A 17,984-nucleotide genomic window follows, 5' to 3' on the forward strand; every position below is an offset into this window, starting at 1 on the left:
TAACACATCACAGGCTCTCTGTAAAAACGAGAACTGTGAGCGCGCGCTCTGCTCAGGCAGACGCCGCGCCCAAAGCAGTAAATGTGCCCGCTCCCAGCCCACATCTACTCGCTCACATGGGTCCTATGAGACTTTCTCAGTCCTCCCTCACTCAGCTAAGCACTGTAGTAAGGTCGAGGACGAGCGTCTCGCCCGCTGTATTAAGCGCGCGCCCCGCCTCAAATGCCACAGGCATAACGCCTATGTTTGTATCCCCCGAAGCGCCTCTGTCGCACGGCGATCAGAGCGCGCTCCGTCACACCACAGGCGATACTTAGATTCGCCTTCGAGGGTCAGACATACCAGTATACAGTCCTGCCATTCGGCTTGTCCCTAGCACCCCGTACATTTACGAAATGCATGGACGCAGCGCTCGCTCCTCTCAGACTCAGAGGCATGCGAGTGCTGAACTATTTGGACGACTGGTTGATCCTAGCTCAATCACGATCACAGCTCGTGGAGCACAGAACCATTTTACTCGATCACCTCGAGAATCTTGGTATCACAGTCAACTGGACAAAGAGTTCATTGAACCCCAGTCAAACGATTTTGTTTCTGGGCGTAGTTCTGGACTCACAGTCTATGACAGCGCGGCTGTCACCACAGCGCGTGTTGATCATTCAGCGCGCGGCGAGGTCTTTCCGCCGCGGCGCTGTCACCCCGCTCAGGAAGTTTCAAAAGATGCTGGGTCTCATGGCTTCAGCATCGTCAGTTCTCCGGCTGGGCTTGCTCCGCATGCGCCCGCTGCAGTTCTGGTTGAAAACGCGGGTACCGCGCAGAGCGTGGGCGACCGGTCGATTACGCCTCAAGGTCGATCAGAGCTGTGTTTCAGCCCTGGCGCCTTGGACGGCGGACGACTGGTACCAATCAGGTGTAAGCCTGGGGACTTCCTCGAGAGTGAGGATGGTGTCGACAGACGCATCCACCTCGGGATGGGGAGCTCTGCTCGAGGGCAGACCGTTCTTCGGCCTGTGGTCGGAACGAGAAAAGCTCCTACACATAAACTGCCTAGAAATGCTGGCAGTGCACAACGCGATGACGCGTTTTTGTCCCCACATCAAGGACGAACACGTCATAGTCCGTTCGGACAACATGGCTGTGGTGTCCTACATAAATCGCCAGGGCGGTCTGAAATCCATATCCCTGTACAGGCTGGCGAAACGCTGAACTGTCCAGGAACAATGTTCCCCCGGGCGAATGGTCTCTACACCCACAAACAGTCCGGCTGTTGTGGGAGAGATTCGGCAGAGCGGAGATGGACCTTTTCGCGTCCCGCGAAAACGCGCACTGCCCCGCGTTCTTTTCAAAGACCGACAGCGCGCTGTCCCGGAGGTGGCCGCGCTGCCCGTTATACGCTTTTCCCCCCGTCTCCCTCCTGCCACAGGTGCTGGAACGGGTCACGGAAACGAAATGCCCAGTCCTGCTTGTAGCTCCGTTCTGGGAGAACCAGATATGGTTCCCAATTCTGATGCAGTTGGCAGATATCGCTCCATGGCCACTGCCGTTGAGGAGAGATCTCCTCTCGCAGGCCGGGGGCTCGATTTGGCACCCACACCCGGAACTGTGGTCCCTTCATGTGTGGGTGCTCAACGGATACCCGTTGGTCTCACAGAGGGAGTCGTGAACACCATCACTCAGGCTAGAGCACCGTCGACACGGCGGCTTTATGCTTCGAAGTGGTCGGTTTTCTCCGGCTGGTGTACAGCTCGGAGCATTTCACCCCTCGAATGTGAGGTAACGGAGGTTCTCTCCTTCCTACAAGAGCTGCTGGATAAGGGCAGATCCCCTTCCACGCTCAAAGTGTATGTGGCGGCTATTTCAGCGTTCTTTGGTTCAACGCTGGGTCAGTCGCTGGGAAGGAATGATTTAGTCATCCGCTTCCTCAGGGGAGCTAGGAGACTGAATCCGCCCAGACCTCCTTCAGTTCCTTTGTGGGACCTTTCTACGGTCCTAGCGGCCATGAAAGGTGCCCCTTTCGAGCCTATCCAGTCTATTAGCCTCAAACATTTGTCTTTCAAAACAGTGTTTTTGATGGCTCTCGCTTCAGTGAAGCGCATAAGCGACCTGCACGCGCTCTCTGTGAGCCCGGCGTGCTTGGAGTTTGGTCCTAATGACTCTAAAGTCATACTCAAACCTAAGCATGGCTATGTGCCGAAATCCCTCAACACGCCTTTTCGGGCTCAGGTCATATCCCTGGCTGCCCTGCCGGCATCGAGTGAGGAAGGGGACTCGAGTTTTCTTTGCCCTGTTAGGGCTTTAAGAGCTTATATGTCCCGCTCTGCTGTCTTCAGACAGACAGAGCAGCTCTTTGTCTCGTTCAGCGGACGTTCCAAAGGAATGGCTGTTTCGAAACAAAGTCTATCCAGATGGATAGTTGACGCCATAGCGCTGGCTTATACTGCCAAGGGCATTCCATGCCCGTTGGGAGTCAGAGCGCACTCTACGAGAAGCGTTGCTTCTTCGTGGGCTTGGTCCAGCGGGATTTCCCTACAGGATATATGTACGGCGGCAGGCTGGGCCTCGCCGTCTACATTTATCAGGTTTTATAACCTAGAGGTTCCCGCCTTGCAGGCTAAGCTTTTGTCGGTGTAATCTGTTCGGCCGTCTAGTCAGACCGCTGAAACTCATGCGCTATGCGCTACCGACTATCTTGGGCAGAACTGTGTAAGACCCACATTTTCCGCATTAGTTCAGGTTCCCTACCCTGTCTATGTGATGATTATACTTGCGTCTGTGGACATGTTTATTCTACGACGCTAAAGTTTAGGGAATTAAGGCTCTCACCCTTATTCCCTGACTCTGTGTGAGTCAATCTGGTGATTATGCACTGTATGCCTGAAAAAGCTTCCGGTGATCAGTGTTTTTTATCCCAGCACGCACAGCGTTTTGCAAGGGGTTCCCGTAGCGTTTTGATAAAACGCAGTACGAGAGGACTCTCGTAAGAGAACGTACTCGGTTACTAACGTAACCTCGGTTCTCTCTAGAAGAGGGAACGAGTACTGCGTTCTCTGCCGTGCGTACGGTTCACTCTGGTTCGCTTCGGCGATCAAAATCAAGTGAGTCAGCCTTCTCGAGCTCCTTTTATAGAGGTAAGCCACGCCCGTTTCGGCGGGAAGTGGCGAGGAGGGCGCGAAGCGCCCTCATTGGCCTGATGTCATCCCAGGCCTCGCTCGATAGGCTTAAGCAGTTGCCGCAGAGCAGCCAATGAGCGAGCAAGCCGTCTCGCCATAGCTGTCTGCTGCTGCCGCAACGCGTTTTACATATATGAAAATTAAAGGATAATTTTTTGCTTCAGTGTTTCGTGAAAAGAGACTTTTCCCGTAGCGTTTTGATAAAACGCAGTACTCGTTCCCTCTTCTAGAGAGAACCGAGGTTACGTTAGTAACCGAGTACGTTTTGTGCTTCTACTCCTGCCATTCCCACACAAGGTTGCAATTCTTAAATGTGATCTAACAAAGGTAAAGATAAAATATTGACCATATATGCTGTTTATATAGCTTGTAATTGGGATGAAGTAAACATCTGTTGAGTATTTTAACATAACATTTTTGATTGTGTTGAATTAAAAACCCAAAAATGCAGCGGGTCCACCAGACCCACGAACACTGGCTGAGTAACAAAAATATGAACACCACACAAGGGTTAAAAATAAAAAAAGACAATCAAACTGGAACAGGATGCGCAGAATATTTGTGAGAATACATTTTTGCTTTTCCATAATGGATAATATGATTTTTCTGAAGAAAATTGTAGAGAAAGTAACTGTCGGACTGTTAGCATGAAACACTCCCTGAGAAGTTGCACTAAATGCATTCTCTTTAACAAAGACACTACAGCCATCAATTCAGCGTTTTCATCTACATATTGTTTAATGACAATGTTGACCATCTTGCTGTTGTTTTCATCATCTCTTGACGTGATCAAGGTAAACTTTTTAAAACATCTCAAATTACTTTACATTCCAATTGACCTCTGTACTTCTGTTTTTGAATGGAAGAACACCTCCTGAAAGGTCTTCGAGAAACGATTGGTGTCTTGTTGAAATGAACCTGAACTTTTATTTGAGGCTGAATAGTTGTTCAGACATTCAGACTAGCCACTGTCTAGCCTATTTAAAAAATATCCGTAAAGCAAACAAGGGAAATGTAGGACAGACAAGCCTGGTTGTGATTCCAGCGGCATAATTTCGCTCTAGTTCTGGAACTGTGTGGTATCTGAGTAAAAACCTCACAGTGCTGCCTTTGGCAAGAGCACAGGATTCTGGGTAAACACAATGGCCTGTTTTTGTCACATTGGCCCTCATTTATCAATCTTGCGTAGAAACGGGCGTATATATTGGCGTAAGATTATGCTTACACTCCTCTCATCGCCTGATTTATGAAGCTGTGCGTACCTTTGAAATTCTGGTGTACGCAATACCTGCCCTTGATAAATGCCGCGGCTGAAAACGATCGTCATTAGAATAACACGCCCCTATATATTCAAGTCTCCGCTCCCCCCACGCCCTCATTTTACGCCATGGACACACGGAAGACGGCAAATTAAAGAGAAACTTCTTTGAGAAAGAGAAAGCGAAACCAGGGAAGTGGAAAGAAACAAAATTGATTTCTAGATTTTTATTATTAATGACGCTTATTGTTATTTAGAAGAAGAATGTCGTTATTATTATTTGTATTATTATTATTATTTAAAATAAGAAGAATGGCATTTTTATTATTTTGTCAGTCTGAATTATTTTTTTGGTCATTGAAAGCCTTTCATTTCTAAACCCAGTCCGTGCATACCTGCCGGGCCTAACCCTGGCCTAACCATCGTTTCAAAGAATAGTACAACGGCGAGCGCGTCAAGTATAAACGCCTCGTTCGTTTGGGGAGGTGCGCGCGCAGTCTGCGGAGACTCGCGCTGCGGAGCCAGGCGAAAGTATAAACAAAACGTCAGGTAAAGCGCACAGGCTCGCAACTTAAGGAATACATATGCCTACAAATCAAATGCTTTGGTAAAGTCACACAAATTAAACATTGAAGTCCATGTTGCACAAAAATAAACACTTAATTTTATAATTACTATGTTGCTGTTTTTTTACAGTGGGTCATAATATATTATATCTTTTAGTTTGTCAGTGCGTTTTGTGGTGTTAGGAATTGTTTTTCTGCGCATTCCCGCACTCAAAACGTGCGTACACCACCTCCTGAGCAGGTGTAGGATTTGAGCGTGCCGTACGCCAAAGTCCATATTGATAAATCTCAAAGTCACCGTGGTTTTGGGTGTACGCCCGGTGTACGCTGGAAATTTGGTGTACGCACTTTTGATAAATGAGGGCCATTGTCTCTATAGTTCACTGACATCCTAAATTTGGCCACTGATCAGTGAATCTGAAACTGCTTAATAGAATCCTCCCATAATCCATATTCCTTCTCTTTTTATTTCTGTTTACCAAATTCTTAGAAGTGTATTCATGTTGGTTTCTTATTCTTAAAAACATGTTTTATATAATTTCAACAAAATTGTTGGACCAAAATCATCAATGGAAAAATATATCACCGTCCTTTCCCAGTTGATTAGTCACAGTGCATTAACACAATTGTTGTTGTTTTTTTTTGGAACTGAAACGTTATGTTTACATATGCAAAATGATGCACTCTAATATAACCTAATCTAATTAAATATCCACTAATTTGCACATTTCCAGAACATAAACACTGGATTTAGCCTGGTTAAAAAAATCTTTTTTTTTTCTTTTTTTTTTTCTTCATTTAGTTGACATTATTAGAGATAAAGTTTTTTTATAGGGAGAATTTTGGATAACTCTTTTTATAAATCCATAAATCGGAAAATAATGTTAACATTCAGAAAAAAACACCATACCTGAATTTAGAAAAAAGAATTATATACAGGCACAATGTTATATGAACAAACCCTTCTGTAAAATATAGATAAAACTGCAAAGTTTGAAAAAACGGCCTTTAAAGTTATATTGTAATTGAAATCTAGAGATGTAAATAGAAATAAAATGTATGTTTTCTTTCAACTAAAAGAAGACATGTTTTGGAAGCAAGTTAGCCCAGAATATAAAAACTGAACGGGAGGAAAAAAAAAGGTTTGCCTGTAGCGTCTTGCCTTAATGCAGTAATAAAATATTGTCTTTACAAATTGAATATATGTGACTACATATCTTAATCTTTATTTAAGACAAAATATATTGTTTACAAATGTCATGCATTTTTTAGTCATGGAGATTGTTTCTTGTAGGTATTCCATATAACATTTGAAAACGGTACTACTCTTGCAAATTTCATATATTTGCATAAAACTTACTGACCTTTGCACAAAATCATGGGGGTCTACAGGGGTCTTCTCTATTATGCAATTTTTCTTTTTTATTACTTTGTCCTTACTTTGTCCTTATGTGTAAACAAAATGGCTTCCTGATATTTGATTTGGTGGCAAAAGTATTTTTAATGTTAATAATAAAACTGCTTTACTACTTTTCAAACAACAAACAAAAAACATTTATAATGTATTTAGAATTAAAGAGAAGGCTAAAGTTCTCAAGTTAGCGATTCGAGGCTTGTTGCACCTGACATTTTGGCCTTGTTTACACTGTCAGTGAAATGTGACCCAATTCCGACTTTTTGCTCATATGTGACAAAGATCGGATGTGTTCTATGACAGTGTAAACAGGAAAAAAACGCATGCGTTCGGATATTTCGAAATCGGTTTCAGGCCTCGTTCATATGTGGAAATAAATCAGATATAAATCGGATATGTGCCAATGCGACTGTCATGTAAACAGGCTGATCGGATTTTCTGAGGCATTAGGCAATGTCGCCGCGGTTTAATGATGAGAGCAACCCCAAAGCGCATCTGCAAAGGGACAGAATGGCCCGACACAAGGTTGTGTCGTCGTAGGAGAGGAATGTGGACACAAGTTGACACAACATATCAAAGGTTGGCTTGCTCATCCTAAAATTTCGGACCCACTGCTCCTCGTTAAAGCCCACCACAGTCTCATGAAAGTGCGTATCTATAGCACAAATTTTATTTCTCGTGCCATTTACGCCAAAAATAGTTTTTGCGTGCATATGATACGCAGTTTTCGCATGTATATGATATGCACTTTATGGCGTGTAATACGCACGCACTCCACACCCTTATTCCTACCCAAGGGGTTTACAGTGCATATCATACATGGAACAAGAAATAAAATTAGTGGTAGCCTATAGATACGCACTTTCATGAGATCGTGTTGTATGTTCCCACCAGTCCGAGATCTCTCTCGCACACAATAACCGAAGCATGCGCAGGCTGCAATGATGGCCCTTTTCGTTCTCCTCCGCCTCAAAATCATGGTGATGTTTGGTGAACTTCGCATATATCGCAAAGCTAGCATCAAGCATATTTCGTGTTCGTCCATCTGTGGAAGAACCCCCTTTAAGCATGTGCGACGTTTCAGATAGTATGGCAAGTGTAAACACATGAATTGGATATGGGTCACAGTTGAAAGAACGTGTAAACGGACGCAAAAAAAAAAAAAAACGGATATAGGCAACAAATCAGAATTGGGCATCAATACCTGCAGTGTAAACGAGGCCCTTTGTCCCCAAAAATCATCAATTGTGTGGTTTCATTACGATTATTTTACTGCTCCCGATGGATTTGGAGCCTCCCTGACTCTTGATCAGGCTGCCTTTGAGGGGATACAGCTAATGAGAGCGAACAAGCTTCACCGACTGGATGTTACGTGCTTTTGTTCTGTGTGGTTAAGATTTGAAAACGTCTCAGGTTACGACTGTAACCTATGTTCCCTGAGAACAGGGAACGAGACACTACGTCAGAATGACGCTATGGGGAACGCCTCAGGCGTGACAGGTGTCTGAAATCAATATCAAATCACGGCAATCACATTGACCGGCGACAGCCCGTGAATCATTAACGTGAATGATTAACATGCGACCTGCAAGTATAAAAGGGCGCCTTGCAAACATGACAACATCCTATCGTCTGAAGGGACTGTTGCAGGCAGGCCCCGAGGCATGGCAGGAAGACGTAGTGTCTCGTTCCCTGTTCTCAGGGAACATAGGTTACAGTCGTAACCTGAGACGTTCCCTTTCGAAAGGGAACTCTACACTACGTCAGAATGACGCTATGGGGAACGATATACCAACGCCACCATGCTAAGGGGAGTGCATGCCAAAGGCAGTGACAACTGTCAGAACCGGCAATTCAAATGAACGCTAGTACCACTCACCCCCAGGTCACACTGAGCTGTCAGTGACAGCACTCCCTACGGTCATAGCCCAAGCTAAATGACACCACAGAAAACCTCCATAAACATAGTTTAGTGAAAGGTCTACCTGGGCCTGCTCAAGGGCCTAGGACCACAACTTCAACTTCTTAGAAGGGGTCCCTTCTAGGGAATGTGGCTAGGGAACCTGAGGGAACCCCAGCCAGTCACTATTCAGGGGAACGTGCCACCTGAAATACCACCAGGCAGGCCTGACCTGGTGTCACCATATAAGACACTACAGTCTGGCCACTTCCTGTCTGTCCGAAGACAGAGCCTCTGGACACTTGCCTTTAGGAAGGCATCCAACCCGAGGGACTGCGAAGCAGGCAGTAAACCACTCGGACCGGATCTCAGAGACGGGATATCCTGGAGAGTATGACTCAGCATAGTGCTTTACAACCCTTGCCAGCGAGGGGAGTTTCTCTACTCGATCCACGGATCAACCCAGTGTTTGTGTTTCAAAACACTAAGGAGGCCTGTGAGGGCCTAAGGACTGATCTAACTGGGAGGCCTCATGAGAGGCCTACGACCGACTGATCAGACTCAGGAGACCACATACTCATACTGACCCTCAGTGAGGGGAGCATTAGATCTACCTGGTAGGCAACCAGGCTGTAGCAGGATAAAGAGGTTCCAGGAGGGAACCCGTAGCAGAGAATACAAACTTGAGTCGAGCCAGTGCGCAAGCTCACCTTCGGTAGCTGCCTGATAAGGTCTGCTAAACTGAAAGTAAGCGGCCACTAGCTTACAAAACCCAGCACCACAGTGAAACTACTCAGGGAGACCTGGAGAGGCCTACTACCTGACAACCACAGTATGTGGGAGCTCACCTTCAGAGAGGCCTGGTGAAGCCTACTATCTGATAACCACAAAACGTGGGAGCTCACTTTCAGAGAGGCCTGGAGAGGCCTACTACCTGACAACCACAGTATGTGGGAGCTCACCTTCAGAGAGGCCTGGTGAAGCCTACTATCTGATAACCACAAAACGTGGGAGCTCACTTTCAGAGAGGCCTGGAGAGGCCTACTACCTGAAAAACCATGCTCAGTGGAACACACAGTAAGTGGGAGCTAACCCTTCAAGGAGGCCTGGAGAGGCCTACTACATGACAACCACAGTATGTGGGAGCTCAACTTCAGGGAGGCCTAGTGAGGCCTACTACCTGATAACCACAGCGCATGGGAGTTCACTTACAGAGAGGCCTGGAGAGGCCTACTACATGACAACCACAGTATGCGGGGGCTCAACTTCAGGGAGGCCTAGTGAGGCCTACTACCTGATAACCACAGTGCATGGGAGTTCACTTACAGAGAGGCCTGGAGAGGCCTGCTACATGACAACCACAAAACGTGGGAGCTCAACTTAAGGGAGGCCTACTGAAGCCTACCACAGTACATGGGAGTTCGCTTACAGAGAGGCCTAGAGAGGCCTACTACCCATTACCAGAAAAACCACATTAAGTGGAAACTCAAAGTATGTTGGAACTCAACTCCAGGGAGGCCTGGTGAGGCCTACTACCAGAGAACCATGACATGAAGGAGCTTACTTTCAGGGAGGCCTGGAGAGGCCTACTACCTGAAAACCACAGCTGACATTGGGCCAGACTGGCATTCCAGTTGACTGTCTATGGGGCTTTGCCTTCAGGGAGGCCTTATGAGGCCTACTAACTGATAGTTCAACCTCAGGGCCACTTAGTACCACAGTATGAGGGATTTAGCCCTCAGGGAGGCCTAGTAAAGCCTACTACCTGACCCCCACAAAAAATGTGGGAGCCCATCTCCAGGGAGGCCTGAAGAGGCCTACTTCCTGAAACAGTCTAATCAGCTGGATGTGACTGCTGCTGGGGACTCGCCTAACAGGGAGGCCCGGTCGAGCCTACTAGCTGATAGCGAGTCTTTCTGCTACTTTAATGAACACTGCTGGAACCATACTAATAAAAAACTTTCCTAAAGTTTTGACCTAGTGTATGCTCCACAATGTTGTGACCCACCTCCGAGGAGGCCTGTTAAGACCTACTACTCGGTAGTGAGTCTTCTGCCCGAACTACCAGGGCCAACCAACGAAGGTGAGCTGGCCTAGGAGCCCTATCTTAGGGGCTACCCGGTCAAGGAGGCCTGCTGGGGCCTACTACCTAACTGTGCAGCCTTCAAGGCAGAAAAACTGTTACTACAGCACTTACAGCATCCTGGCACCTAATCACATTGCCAAAGGCAGTGTACTCAGCAAAAAGCAATACCCTCATAGCAGGGGAGTACAACATACGCCACTCTGCCTAGTGGAGGCCCCATTTTAAGGGCCTACCTACTAAATGCATGGGCATCAGCTCATGGCAATGCTCTGGCTTCAAGGGAGCGGAGTTCAAATACCGGAATGAAATGTAGTTAGAACTCCCTGCTCACCCGGAGCCATCGTGGTGTGAGGTAGATAATACAGAGCTGAGAATGGATTACTCAAAACTACCCCGCGTTTAGTGGGGGAGAAACACCATATGCCCCTGAAATGTTAGACAGGGAGCGGGCCTGCAAGTGGCTCCAAAGGGTGACAGGGATTTGTCCTGTGCCCAGCCTGGGGAAGCGGAGCTTGCTTGCAAGCCAACCAACCTTCACCCATCGTTCGAGTGGTTCAGCTCAACGGGCTGAGTGGAGCCAGCTCTAGAGGCCTAAAAACAAGTAGCTCTGTTCGACAGGGTCTGGCAAACTATCACATCGCAGAGCGAAAGACAGCCTGACCCGCCTGAAGGATCATACCTCAACTACCACCCTGCATTACTCTATCACCCCTGAATGCAGTGAAAGGGGCGGGCCTTGGCCAACAACTCCCATTTAAGGGAGGAGGCTGAAATCTAGGGGAGGAAGCCTAACACATAATGAATGCGGCAGCTATACTTAGCAGAACGCCTCCAACATCCCAAACATAGCCTAGGCCAGCTACAGAGGCGGCCCGGGTTAGGGCCGACCCATAAGCATAGATCTACCTGAGGGCTCAGAGGAGCCAAAGCCAACTTGATTGAGAGGCTGTGAAACACTCAACCTACTGACACCTTACAGAGCTCAGGGGAGCGAAGTACTCAGGATACAAATGTCACAAACTGATAGGTAAGACATAAGATCTATCTGAAGCGCCAGCGTCAGTCTAAACCTAAACAAAAAAGCTTTTTTTTTTTTTTTTTTTAGGAAGACCAACTACTCTACCCCTGGGTGGCTAATAGCCCTGAGGCTAAACAGAAATGAGCGGCGGCCCACCACGCATAAAAAATGTTATGACCGGAAGGCCATCACACACTCAGCACGGAAGCCAAATCTTCTTTGAGCTTCTCCCTAATTCGTTCCAGCCACCAACTGAGGGGAGGCTTCAGGGCCCTGAAGTCCAAAACTTACTTTACCTTATTCCTCCTTGCCAGTACGACTCCCTAGGTCTATACAGGGAACGAGGTCTGTAGAGAAATAAATGTCAGTGTTATTTGTACACACAGATATTCTTAAAAGACCAATCAGCTCACCTGCGGCATGCGGAGTGAAGACTCCACCAGAGATTCACAAAAACCTGGGGTCCACCACTTTTACATGCCTAAAAGAGGCGCTCACACTAATCAAGCCAAGGCGGGCCAACAGAACATAGTTCTATCATGGGCCCAGCCCCAGGCCTGATGTAGCAAGAACGCCTGGGGAGTCCGGAAGAGAGAGAGGGCTGGTAGAAAAAGGCCCTCCAGGGAGATCAACCCTTACTCACGCTGTGTGCGCTTGCGCTGGATGACCTCCCTTAGATCCCTCTTCTTGCGGGAGGCTCGCCTTCTCTGTGTCCTACTCCTCCATGGAGGGGGCGCACGAGAGGCGACACTGGACCTCTGGTCCTGTCTACGGTCCTCGGACCGAGAGGGACCAGGGCCTCCCGTCTGCCTGGGCTTGGACCCGGATCTCAGCGGTATACATGTTTCAAAAGCAGCTGAGCGTGCCTTCGCCTCTCTAAACTTCCCAACCACCGTCATCCACGGAGGTGCCAAAAAGCTTAGAAGGCGAAACTGGTGAATTGAGGAGAAAAGGATTTCTCTTTCTCCCCGATATCAGCCATGTTAAGTCACAGATGCCTCTCCGTGGCCACCATCGCTGCCATCGATCAGCCGATCGCGGCAGCAGGCCCGGAGAGACAAAACTGTGGTTCGACGCAGCTCAGCAACCGCCTCAGGGGACAGCCCCGCCCCCTGGTCGAGATCCCACAGCAGGTCAGCCTGGTAAGCTTGCAGCACCGCCATGGTATGGGGAGCAGCGCCGGCCTGACCTGCTGCCGTGTATGCTCTGCCATTCAAACGAGCTGATACTTTAAGCGGTTTGGATGGCAGGGTTGGAGCTTTAAGTGTCGACACCCGCCCAGACACGAGATATTTTGTGAACGTCTCGTCAATCGGCGGTATCGACACATACCCATGCTTCCCGATCCACTCAACATCAGCGAAATCACCCCGCTGATGTCAGTGAATATGAGCAGAGCATGGGTTCTTCCAAGCCCTCTCGATCTCAGTATGGAGATCAGGAAGGAAAGGAAGGCTCACCTGAGCTGGTGCCATATGTTCAGGGAGAAATCGATCGTCAAGCCTGCCGCGAGCGATCTCTCCCTGAGCGCGCCGCCATGGCAACTGAAGTTTGTCGGCGGCGCGCCCCATATCAACCACCAGCTCAGCATACACGGGGCAGGATGGCTGACGAGGCTCTGGATCTAATGCATCCTCATCAGCCATTTCTTGCCCGTCCTGAAGAGCACTCTCTGCAGTACCAGTAGGAGAAACGTCTCCGTCATCCACCTGCAACACGCTCTCGTCAGTCGATGACGCATCTGAGAGGGTTTTTTTTTTTTTTTTTTTATTTGCACAGGACGCTCCCTCGAGAGCGTCCCGTGCGTGCTCTTCACTCAGACAGAAAATGCACATTTCATGTGTGTCACCCGGCAACAAAAACCTTGGGCACGGGTCAACACATATAATGAAATTCTTACCTTAGGACTTGCCTTAAGTGTGCGCTTCATTTTCTAATTGCCGTTAATGCTTGACATTAAGACCAGACAAAACAGTCCCTGAAGACGAAAAGATGTTGTCATGTTTGCAAGGCGCCCTTTTATACTTGCAGGTCGCATGTTAATCATTCACGTTAATGATTCACGGGCTGTCGCCGGTCAATGTGATTGCCGTGATTTGATATTGATTTCAGACACCTGTCACGCCTGAGGCGTTCCCCATAGCGTCATTCTGACGTAGTGTAGAGTTCCCTTTCGAAAGGGAACTATGTGTCCCAGGCTTAGTCAAGCAAAATTCAAGGATTTGACAGATTTTGTTTGGTGAAAACACATGTGGAGACAACCAGAAACAAACACAAAAATGTGAAGAGTGTGAACGCCTAAGGTTGGGCTGTCTGATATTGTATAAGACTTTGTGAATGTGTGTGTGTGTGTGTGTGAACAGATATCTGTTGGGTGGCTCCATCTGCAGAGGACCACAGTGATCTGGTGTTTTTGTGAAACCTGTCTCCATGGTGACAGTCTTTCACCCTGACCCTGGGACAGGTTCTTCACTCCATTGTCATTCAAGTCGACAAATGCTTGTTGCTTGAGGTCAGGTTTGTTATTTTATTTATTTATTTATTTATTTATTTTGCAGTAAGGGGCTCTGGGTGAATTTTTCAGAGAGAAACAGTGGTTCTGAGGTGAGCCGGACTGTCTTGGACAGACAATATGGCTCGCTAGCTTTTCTCAGAAACACCCACTATTATCATTCATGAGGATTATACTTCAGGTAATGCACTGCCAGTGGAAAGTGCAGATGGAATTACATACGCTACTACTGTCTTAACTATCAAGGTGTTTCAAAACCTAGTTGCTCTGTCTACACAGGCAATATCTTCAAATCACCGAACTTCATCAGTGATTGATTTGAAATGTGTGCCACACAAATGTGATGTTTGCTTATATTAATATAAATTCATAGGTATAATAATTCAGTTTAGGTTACACTTTATTTTAGTACTTATTTGTGTAATTACTGTCACAACATCACCCTGAGTAATATCAATTAACTACATGTACTTACTATAGGGTTAGGCTGAGGGTTTTGCTTATGGTAAGTTGCTTGTAATTATGCAAAATTTGCTTTTATTGTTATAGTAATTAGTTGCATTTTAAATTATTGTTTGAGTACACTTTTATTAAGGTGTCCTTGTTACTAGTGTAATTATATATTTACGTATAGCTAAGTAATTAACAACATGTACTTACTAAGGTAAGGTTAGGAATAGGGTTTGGTTTAGGGTTAGTTCCTTGTATTTATGCATAATTTACATTTATTACTACGGAAAGTAAATATATGTAACAAGGACACTATAAAAATAAAGTGTTACAGATTGTTTTATAGTATTATTTTATGAATAACTGCATAATAATAACTGCAGATTAATAAAGTACATATAACTAGTTGATTTAGTAGTTGTAAACATGAATACTACTTGCAAGCAAGCAAGCAAGCAAGCAAGCAAGCAAGCAAAATAATGTCATTTCAGGGAACATAGTGATCAGTTAGCAATTTATTTTAGGTTTGGTGAGACTGTCAGCAGTTCTTGCCATGTTTTCAATTGGTCTCCATCAGCAATGTTTAAATTTGGCAAACTGAGCATCATCTTCCTGTCTCTAAAGTTCACTGTTACTGTACAATCTGGAAAATTGCAAAAGTAGATATATCTCAGTGTTTTTAAATATTAATGTAACTTTTAAAAAATGCTGAAGGCATGGCCATCTGTTATCAGTAAATGTATGTTTCCCATCCTTAACGTGTTACTAGCTAAATCTCAGAGTTCATTGGTCTGATTTCATCCTGGTATGCTTTGGCAATCATTTAATGTTTGTGGATTATTGTTTTCTTTTCAGGATATTTGATGAATAGAAAATTACAAATAACTGAATTTATTTGATATAAAATAATATATATATATATATATATAAAAAGTAAAAGTCTTTATTGCCATGCATTGTTTCTGAATAAAAGTTTTAATTTCTTTTTTTTTTTTAAATCCCAGACTCCTAAGGAATTGTGATTATCCAGTGCCAGTGTCTTTAAATGGAGCTGCCCGTGGTGCTGATCACTTAGAGCCCTGTCTACATTATTTAAATCTGAGCAGACGGCAATGATTTTAGTGCTATCACAGAGAGTTTTTTCTAATATGTAGGGAAGAAATTGAATCAATTGTAAGGTTATTGCGCATTCCAGAGCCTCGGGGTGTTTTTTTCAAATGCAGTAATAAAGCTTTTGTCAGCCTAAAACAACATTTTGAACAGAGAGCTTTTAAACTGTCTAGGGCTGCATTTGCCCAACATGATCATGAAAACCATTGCCACCAAAGTTCTCCACTGTCAACTTACTCACGTTACTTGTGGGAGATGCAGCCCAGGTGTCAAACAGAACTTGATGTACTGACAAAACTAGAAAATGTAATTAACTTTCATCTCAAAAGATGATTTGTGGGATGGTTATGCACCCAAGTGTTGTAGAGCTAGAGTGCTTGTTCAAATCATTAACCCTAAATATAAGTAATAGTAATAGCAGGGTTTTTCCACTAATGAGCAAAGTTTTGTTAAATTATCACCACAATGTCTCTTTCTCTTCTTTAAGAGCATCTCCGCACTCATGCAGAACAAATGACCTATCTAAATATACAAAAAAGCTCAACACTGGGCTTACAAACTTGGGTAACAAGACTTTTTTCTGCGTCTGTTTGGTGTCTGTTTCTGGAGCATTTGCAATTACGTTCTTGCTGTGGGGTGTAAAATTGAAATGCAGGAGGCCTACAGTCGACTCCATCAAATTAAAGCAGCCCACAAACTGAGTCTCACAATTCAACAGCACGATCCCCATCCGCATACAATCTCCTTTCTCCAGCATTCCTGTCAGCATGACTGCACTGCATTTCCCAGAAGTCAGCAGGTAGTGAGACCCACAGTGGGTTGTGGCTCCGAGTGCCCCAGTCCAAACTACTGGAGCAGAATTATGCGGTGCCCACTAACACAAACTTCCAGCAGAGCTAATGGAGTGTCAGCAGGTGAGTGAGGACATTGGAAGAGTGAGAAGAGAAAAAAATAACAGAGCAGAGATGGACACAGGAGATTCACTCTTATTCACACCTGAGTGAAGCAACAGATTAAGTAGCAGCACACAGGGCACAAAAGCCAAAGAGAGAAGCCCTTTTTTCTTTCTTCTCCCCCAGAAAATAAATAAATCTGAGACGGTGACCGCTGGGACAGAGAGATAGAGTGATGTATGGACAAAAAGGTCAGCCGCAGGAAGTGGATGTGAGCAAGAACAAGAGAAATGGAAGGAAAAGTGTCAGTGGATAATTGTCTTTCATGATGGCTATTCAGATCAAAAGTAAGTACCCCGAGACTCTGATGAGAGGAAATGGCCACCTTTGTTCCTCAATCTGGGTGGACCAACCTGGTCATACGCCCCCCTCTAGGCTGGAAAAGGTCAGTGAGAATGTGTTTTTTTTATGTCTGTAGAGGAACAGAACTTACAGCAGGGGTAGTTTAACAGCACTATATCATCCAGGGCGATGTATCCCTTCTGCTCGGATGAGACTGTGGCTTCAAATACGATCTGCAAGGGAAGATATGAAAAAGTGAGTTGAAAAGAAATAAACAAGGGAAGGCAAAGGGCACAAAACGTTTTTACAGTTTTGTGTTACAGTAACGTTTTAAATAACCTTTATAGATTTTTTACCTAAAACAATTATAATGTGAACAAGACATAATGCCTCAGCCTGCTAAGAGCAGGGCTTGAACTGACGACAGCCTTTCTAACAAGGACACCTCTTAAAGCCAGGGAGCTCGGATCCGGGTCACGGCACCGACGTAACTGGTCCTACTTGTGCCACTCCAAGCAAGATTTGAACCAGCATCAACATGATTCTCAGTTAATTTGCGATCACATTTAGTGTATGGAAGCAGAATAGTCTCAATTATAATTCACGCAAAAAACATGATTCACACATGCGTAGACAATTTCACATGCATGAAACCTAATTCACGCACACACAAAAAAAATTCACGTGCGTGAAAAAAATATACATTCACAAAAAGCAATTCACATGCGCAAAATAAAGGTATATATTCATAAAATACATTTCACAAATGCAAAACACAATTCGTATATATACAACTGTGTACAAAAACCTTTGAATGTTTAAAATGTACGAGTTTATCCTTGAATGTGAATGTACAAATCGTCATACACGTGTGAATCGCCTTGGATTTGTGTGTGTGTGTGTGTTTTTGAGACTTTCCTGGCAGCGAACTCCTCCTACACAGAGCAGTCGTACTCTTTAGCCAATCAGATTTAAGCTTATCATCGACCAATCGGTATCACGTGAGGGCGGGCCTACTGGCATGTTACGTCATCAGCTTTCGACCAAGAACCGGTTCGTGGCCAGGCTGGAAGGAAGTCGACCGGAAGTTGAAGCCGGCCGCGTGCCACCATCTTGTAGCAGAACTTCACCTGCAGTTAGCATCCCATTGACTCCCATTCATTTTGGCGTCACTTTGACAGCGAATAACTTTACATCTGAGGCGTTTGAAGACTCCATTTGTCCATTATTTATTTCTAAAGAAACACGACAATGTATAAAAGGCC

General features: G+C 45.5%; 1 protein-coding gene across 1 annotated transcript in view; it reads right to left on the minus strand.

The window, feature by feature from the left end:
- ptprua (protein tyrosine phosphatase receptor type Ua) overlaps positions 1-17,984 on the minus strand; it is a 446,907-nt gene that overhangs the window by 200,072 nt on the left and 228,851 nt on the right. Inside the window, exon 4 of the mRNA XM_081375841.1 lies at positions 16,871-16,952. Within this exon, the coding sequence (XP_081231967.1) occupies positions 16,871-16,952 (82 nt within the window). The remainder of the gene's footprint in view (positions 1-16,870; positions 16,953-17,984) is intronic.

Source organism: Scardinius erythrophthalmus (genome assembly GCF_964197995.2).
Source record: "Scardinius erythrophthalmus genome assembly, chromosome: 10".
NCBI classification, from domain to species: domain Eukaryota; kingdom Metazoa; phylum Chordata; class Actinopteri; order Cypriniformes; family Leuciscidae; genus Scardinius; species Scardinius erythrophthalmus.